Here is a 7,862-nt window from a genome sequence, read left to right as displayed (position 1 = left end):
TCATGAGGGCAGAGCCTTCATGACCTAATCACCCCCGAAAGGCCCCACCTTCATGTAATACTATTATATTGGTGATTAAGTTTCAACATATGAATTTTTGAAGGACACATTCAAACCATAGCAGATACCTAATAGATATCTCCAACTTGCTCTGTCCATACCCAAAGCCCTGATTCTATCCCTCGTACCCCAGTCTTCATCTCACCTAGGGTCCACCCCACCCTTCCAGATGATCAGGTTAAAAACCCCAAAGTCATCCTTGACTTTCTTTTTTCACAACTGATATTCAATTAATTAGCAGGTCCTATATAAGTTTCTTTCAAATTATATCCAGAATCTGACAACTTCTCACCACCTGCACTGCTAATACCCTTATCTGTGCCATTATTTCTCACCTGCATTATTTTAATAGCCTTCTAGCTGATCTTCCTGCTTTCTCCTTTGACTCCCTATAGCCTATTCTCAATATAGCATTCAGTAATCCTTTTCAAAATCTAAGCCAGATGATTTGACCTCCTCTGCTTAAATATCTCCAGTGCTTCTCAACTCACACAGAATAAGAACCAAAGTCTTTCAATGACCTGCCACACACGACCTGGCCCCCCATCACTTCTGATCCCATCTACTACCACAATTACCCTTGTTTCCTGTGTTCTGATCACACTGGCCTTCTTGCAGTCAGAATTCCTGTGTTTTGGAAGCAGATAGGCAAGATACTTGGGGGAAGGATAGGCATGGACAACCAGCAGTCTCTGCTGTACCGATTCAAATTTTGAGATCTGCATCCCATAGTATTATTTTCAGCCTTCTATGTTCTGTGTGGTGATTTAAAGCATGTCTCCAAGTTCTTTAACATCAGGTGGGTCTAATTCTCTTCCTTTTAAATATAGGCAGGACTTTATCACCCCCTCAACAAACAGAATGGTGCAAAGTGATGCTGTGTGACTTCTGAGGCTAGGTTAGAAAAGGCCATGCAGCATCTGCTGTTTCTCTTGGGATGCTGGCCTCAGAACCTAGTCACCATGACATGAGGAAGTGGAGAGAGCACATAGAAAGCCCATGTGATCTAACATTCTCCATAGAACTAAGACTCTAAAAGGATTTGATTTTTCCTTCCTGAGCTAGATACTAAATAAGATTTAGCCATGTCTCCTACTGCCACTTCACATGCTGAAGAGAATCAGGGTTATATGAATAGTGGAGAACTGTTATTTGAAAAAAAAAAAAAATACAACTTGTAGTTCTTGAAGAACAATGGTGATGATCACTTTCTATATATTTTCCTAAACTCACTTCAACATGGTTTCTCCCTCACCAAGTGATGGATACTATTTTAAGGACTAAGACCTCTAAATCACCAAATAACCATCTCTATCCTCATGATGCCTACATTTATACTTGCAGCAACTCTTATCTCCAATCTAGATCCAACTACCTGTTTCACATTTCCACTTGGATTTCTCACAAGCACTTTAATGGCAATTGAACTCATAATCTTCTCCACCCCTACAGACCTAGGCCTCCCTCAAGATTTTCTATTTCAGAGAATGACTCTACCAATGCTGATAGTACCTATAATCCAGGCCAGAAATCTCTCATTCTGTATAAGTCATGTATCCCATTCACCTAACAAAATGCCTGGCACATAACTAGTATTTAGAATCTGTTGAATTAAACACTTTTAGGGAAACTGCCATTAAATCGAACCCTCAACTCCTTGAAAGAAAAATGAAATGGATTACGGTTTATCTAACACCCAAGCAAATCTCCAATGCCTCTAAAACCCAGGCTCTTTCCATCATGCCAAAGCTACGACTATTTACTTGAACAGTTGAATGCTTTCTAAAATTCCCATCATTACTGTGCATCAACATGCAGTTATGAATGAATTGATTATAATTTCCTCTGCTCTACCAAATTTCTACTTCTCATACTGTGTCTCATGAATGTGTGCCACTGCTGGAAAATGAACATTAACTGTGTATTCAGGGCATTTAATGACAAACTTGAGTGAAATGTTATCTTTATAGGAAAGATTTTGTTGAGCTCTACTAAGCATTTTTGAAAGCAAAGTGTGTCAGCAGAGTGAAATTATATGCAAAATTATCTAAACTATTCACATGATAGGCAGTCATACTTTGTAGTAGATGAAGCTTTCTAAATGTAGGAGATGAAGCTGAATAATATCAACCTCTGGTCAAATGAACTCCAAGCCTCTGCCTATGGCTGAAGGCATAAAATGCAAACAATTATGGTACACAATAGTGTGAGACTTCAGGCAGCAATGGAGGACACTATTACAGCTCTGATTACACATGAGACAGTTTCTGAATTTCATCTGCTATGTTTGATACTTACTGAGTACTTAATGTGATAGGAGATGTGTTATTCCTGGACTTAGCCCCTGACTTTTCTTTGGAATGTACAAGCACAGTGATGCATACTTTGGAGAGACTGAGTAGGCTTTTTACAGTCTGAGTTTTTCATGCTCCAGACCATCTTAATTACATTAATCAATTGTTGGTTAAGTACATCCATTGGAGGTATACCACTAATTGTTCAGCCAGTACACCTCGAGGGCAAAAAATGTTAAGTCCTCAGTCACCTGCTCTCTTACTTGATTATTCTCAGCTATACCTTTGACCTATCCCACAGGATATTGAAAAGTAATGAAATCTGTGTACAGATTAGAACCCAGTAGATAACACTTCAGTTCTAAAAATTAAAATTCAAGGTATTGTGTCCATTTGAGTAACTCCAAAATTTACACAAGAAATATTTTTCTAGGTATGAGGTAAGATTACAGTAAAAAGGGGATGTGCCTCTTTCTAGTAAGAATGTCACATTCCCTCGTTTACCTCCTTTCTAGGCCACAAATACACATTTCAGGATAATAATAGCTTTATTGAACAATTACTCTGTGCCAGGTACCTTACTTAGATCAGGGTTTCTCAACCTCTGCACAAGTGACATTTGAGGGTCAGATTATTCTGTTATGGGATGTGGTCCCCCTTTATCCACAGGAGCAGTAAGTTCCAAGACCTCCAGTGGATGGCTAAAACCTCTAACAGTACTGAACCTGATTACCATAATTTGAACACATTTTGCTTCACATCTGCCTTTTCCATCTTGACTAAGCACTTATCATGCACTGTGGCCACAACTCTTGCAGTTTGAGATGCGACAGCAAAACTAGCATGATTTTGTTTTCTTCTTTACAATTTCACAGATCGGAGATTCATTCTTACCACATTCTTAGCAACTTCAGCATATGATGTTTTTCTTTCCTTATTGAGAACTTACACCTTTTCACTTAAAGGAAGCACTTTACAGCTTCTCTTTGACATATCCAAATTGTCAGCATTAGTACTCTTGCACTTTGGGGCCACAAGTAAAATAAGAGTTACTTGAATGCAAGCACTGAGGTACTGCAAGAGTCAATCTGATAACCTAGACAACTACTAAGCAACTCACTGGCGGGTGGTATAGACAGCATGGACAGGCTGGGCAAAGGGATGATTCACATCCTAGGCAGGACAGCATGAGAGTTCGTCACACTACTCAGAAAAGCATGCAGTTTACAACTTATGAGCTGTTTATTTCTGGTATTTTCCATTTAATATTTTCAGATCATAGTCTGAGGATGACAGAGGGTAACTAAACTCAAGGAAAGCAAAACCATGGATAAGCAGGGCCTACTGTATTTAGCAGCATCCCTGGCCTTTACCCTTCCCCACCCTACACCTAATTGTGACAACCAAAAATGTCTCCAGAAATTACTAAATGTTTGCTGTGGGCAAAATTTCCCTAGTTGAAAACTACTGCCTTAGATATATTAATTTATTTAATCCTGTAAAAATGCTATGAGGTAAATTCTACTTTCCATTGTACAGGTGAGAACAGTCACATAGATAGGTTAAATAACTTGCTGAAGGCCAGACAGCCACTAGCAATACAGCTGGTATTTGATCCAAGGATTCCAGAGCCTGGAGTCTCAACTGCTATCTTGGTATCAAGACTTTGACCACTTTATGACTAATGAAATGAGGCTTGGTAGATCAGAATCCCTTCCAGAGTTGTTGAAAGGAATTGCTGCATTAATGAAAGCTTGAAATGGGCTTGAAAATGACTTGACAGAAGATCGAGACCATCCTGGCTAACACAGTGAAACCCCGTCTCTACTAAAAATACAAAAAATTAGCCGGGCGAGGTGGTGGGAGCCTGTAGTCCCAGCTACTCGGGAGGCTGAGGCTGAATGGCGTGAACCCGGGAGGCGGAGCTTGCAGTGAGCCGAGATTGTGCCACTGCACTCCAGCCTGGGTGACAGAGCAAGATCCCGTCTCAAAAAAAAAAAAAAAAAAAAAAAAAGCCGAGCTCGGTGGCTCACGCCTGTAATCCCAGCACTTTGGGAGGCTGAGGCGGGCGGATCACGAGGTCAGGAGATCGAGACCATACTGGCGAACATGGTGAAACCCCGTCTCTACTAAAAATACAAAAAAAAAAAAAATTAGCCAGGTGCGGTGGCGGGCGCCGGTAGTCCCAGCTTCTAGGGAGGCTGAGGCAGGAGAATGGCGTGAACCCGGGAGGCGGAGCTTGCAGTGAGCGGAGATCGTGCCACCGCACTCCAGCCTGGGCCACAGCGCGAGACTCCCTCTCAAAAAAAAAAAAAAAAAAGAAAATGACTTGACAGTAAGAAGGAAGAGGGAGTAACATCTCCACCTATGTATACCTGGCTCACGGTAATTGAAAGAAGACATTTGTAAAATGGAGGCCCACCTATGTATAATCTAAAAACCTACAGCTTAGTAACTTTCTTCTGCTACCACCTAAATTACTTTTAGACCTAGGTAGAGTAGATGCTGAGTATAATTTAAGTGCCTCCTCTCAACAGAAATTTCAGGCCCACTGGCCAGCATAATTCTCATTATTGGATTCCCTCCTGTAATTGGAGATTCATATCTTCCAATTAGAGAATTCCACTTGCAGATGACCCTTGTTAAAATGCCAGCATCCATATTTAGCTCTGTTAGTATTCATTTAAATAAATTAATCAAATTAGCTAGTGAGTCATTTAGCAAGCCATTAGAAAGTAAATTACAAAACAGGAAAGTTCTGATGACCCAGTCAGGGGCAGGGAAAATCTGGTTACACATGTTATGCAGGGAAACCACATCTGGGGCTGGTAACAAGCTGGGGCAGTACAGGAGAGGAAATGCACTGGGCAGGAGAGAGGTGACCAGCTGTATGAGGATGCATGCATAGTCACTTATAGGAAACTTCACCTCCTTTCCATCCTTCTTCCCAGTTTCCTATTTGATAACTTCTCCCCTCCTCTGATATCCCAGAGTTCTTCCCTCAAAATACAGACTGGTTCCACCTATCCCTGACAGGCTGAACAGCAGACATGCATCTGCAAAACAAAATATGAGGGGCTGAAAGCTATCCTAGGCAGTGTTGCTCCTTCTTCAATCAGCTACCCAAATTGTTTTCTACACCTTGATGACATGGATTTCTGCATGCAGGAAACTAAGCCAGAATCCACACTACACATGGCTTTTCCCTGATCCTGGCATCTCCAAACATCTTGTGAAACACAAACTTCATTTTCTGTGGGACAAGAGACTTACAGTGAGGATGCTCTATCACTTGTGGATGTCAATCTTCGGGCAAGAAAGTCTGTCTTATTTATGTAGGGAGGCGAAAGGAATTCCATTCCTTTTCTCCCTAACTCATTCTCTCTAAATAGTAGATAACTACTTGCTTTCTTTGAACCAGATAGTTACACTAAAAGTGCCTATTGTGAGAATTTTTCTTCAAAAAAATGAAATAAAATGCCACTGAAATTTACACTAGGCTTTATAATTAAGAACTTTGAGTCTGCTTAAAATAATTTTCAAGTATTCAAATGGTAAAAGAAAACTTCAAAAATATGGACAAGAAAATCAAAACCAAAGTTCACAAGTGATATAACAGGAAAAAAATGTATTGTGGAACTCTTAAAGGTCAGTGATTTTAAAAAAGAGAAAGAAAGAAAATAAAATCATGATACTGATTTTAAAAAAACAAAAACAAAAACAAAACAAACAAACAAAAAAACTGGGTTGGGTAGCTAATTTTAAGAAAGTGACCAGATAAACCTTATACGAGCATACCACAGTTATCAAGTAGGCTGAAAGGGGGAAAGTTGGTCTGTTTCTGATCAAAGTACCTTGCCTTTTGAGAAAAGCAAGTGAAAAGATAAGCACATACAAGCTTGGATTTTAAAAAGCTTGTATTTATTATATTTTGCAACTATGATCCTTTTAAAACAGTGGCCTTAGGAAAATCTGCTTTGGCAAGCGACTGCAGAGGCTCCTGTGGAGAGGAAGTGAAAAGAATGGGCATATAAACAAGGGCTGCTGGCACGTTCAAAGCGCAGGGGATAGTTCACAGAGCAAAATGTAGTCCTAAGTAAATGGGTTTCAGGCAATTTCAGTGTTAAGATAACATCATTAAGAGTAGAACAGATTGTGCTCAAACCCTGCTGTTTATAATTAACACGTTGCTTCCAAATACTCCAGGGTCCCTGGTAAATAGTCTTCTGCTCACATCCACCCAGACCAATCAGAATATTTTCATCAGATTCCATGCTGGGCCAGCACCTGTTTGGACAAATCCAGTAGAGCCAAAGAACTCCTCTCCTTGGCCAGCTAAGTAGTTGGATGAACACAGCTTGGCTTAGTCATTGTCACAGTGTCCATATGGCTCTGAAGCTTGTTTTCACAAGAAATCATACAAGTATTTTATTATGTCAAAGTTCACCGTCCTAAAAACAAAAACAGATAATATGTTAGCATTCTCGCCCCTAGATTGCTCAGCTTTGTATGATTCTGGAAAGCACATGCAAAATAATTCATGACTAATGCTAAAAATCCTATAGTACTATTAAATGCACCCTGATAGGACTGACCTTAATTCTTTAAAATGTTATTACGAACACAATTTTTTAAAGTTTTTTGCCATGCACAAAGTTTGCCTTTCTAAAAAAAAAAGTAAACGAAGCTAGAGCTATTCAACATTCTGTGCTTCAATTGTACTACAGAAAGTTTAGACTTCATTTGAAAGCTATTTGCTTTTTGTCTAATATCCAGAATAAAGTAATTAGAGATTCAAAAGTATTTAAATCTTCTTTGCTTCTGAACGTTGTTTATCTTCCGAGACACCTGTTTTATCATTACATAATGCATAGCTCATCTGTCCTCATTTGTAGTTTTCATTCTTTTCAGTCTTTTAACGCTGGCTGACCTGTGTGTGTATTGTAACTAAATCTGTATGATCCAAGAATACGATACAACAAACAGACGATGTGAATGTATATTTTTGTACTCCGATGGCAGGCAGAATAAAATAGCAGAGAGAGAGACATATAATTATTCTCCTTTCACCAAACTCATTCTTCACTATAAATATTCAGACTTGGAGGTTTATTATTTGAATAAATGGTCAAAATAATTGGATATAATGATCTAGCAATAAGTATAAAATTAAAGCCTTAAGTATTCAATTCTGCAAAAATAATCATCCATGTGAGAACAGCCTTTTAGAGATTCACTAATTGCATGCTCTTATTTATTAAACCGTCATCAATTAATGTTTTTGTCTATCATTTTGCAATATACTTTCTAAAAAGTTTCTAAGCAAATGACTGACATATTTTTCAAAATGTGGAATGGGGAACTATAGATACTGCTTATGAAAACACATTTAAAAATAGCTAAAAAGAGATGCTATGGCTATTGTGGCACCTAATGTTGGACTGAAGAATACCTTACTTCATTGTAATAGTGTCTCTCTGAAGAATACTAAGCCTTTCCAAATGGTAT

General features: G+C 39.0%; 1 protein-coding gene across 4 annotated transcripts in view; it reads right to left on the bottom strand.

Moving 5' to 3' along the window:
* Window positions 1–6,253: 6,253 nt before the first annotated feature.
* LOC105475344 (origin recognition complex subunit 5) overlaps window positions 6,254–7,862 on the bottom strand; it is an 84,379-nt gene continuing 82,770 nt past the window's right edge. For all 4 annotated transcript variants that reach the window (XM_011730514.2, XM_011730515.2, XM_011730516.2 and 1 more), the window contains one exon: window positions 6,254–6,805. In XM_011730514.2, coding sequence (XP_011728816.1) covers window positions 6,760–6,805 — 46 coding nt within the window. In that variant the 3' untranslated portion in view covers window positions 6,254–6,759. The remainder of the gene's footprint in view (window positions 6,806–7,862) is intronic.

This window comes from Macaca nemestrina, chromosome 4 (assembly GCF_043159975.1).
Source record: "Macaca nemestrina isolate mMacNem1 chromosome 4, mMacNem.hap1, whole genome shotgun sequence".
NCBI lineage: Eukaryota > Metazoa > Chordata > Mammalia > Primates > Cercopithecidae > Macaca > Macaca nemestrina.
This window is presented reverse-complemented; position numbering and strand designations above follow the sequence as displayed.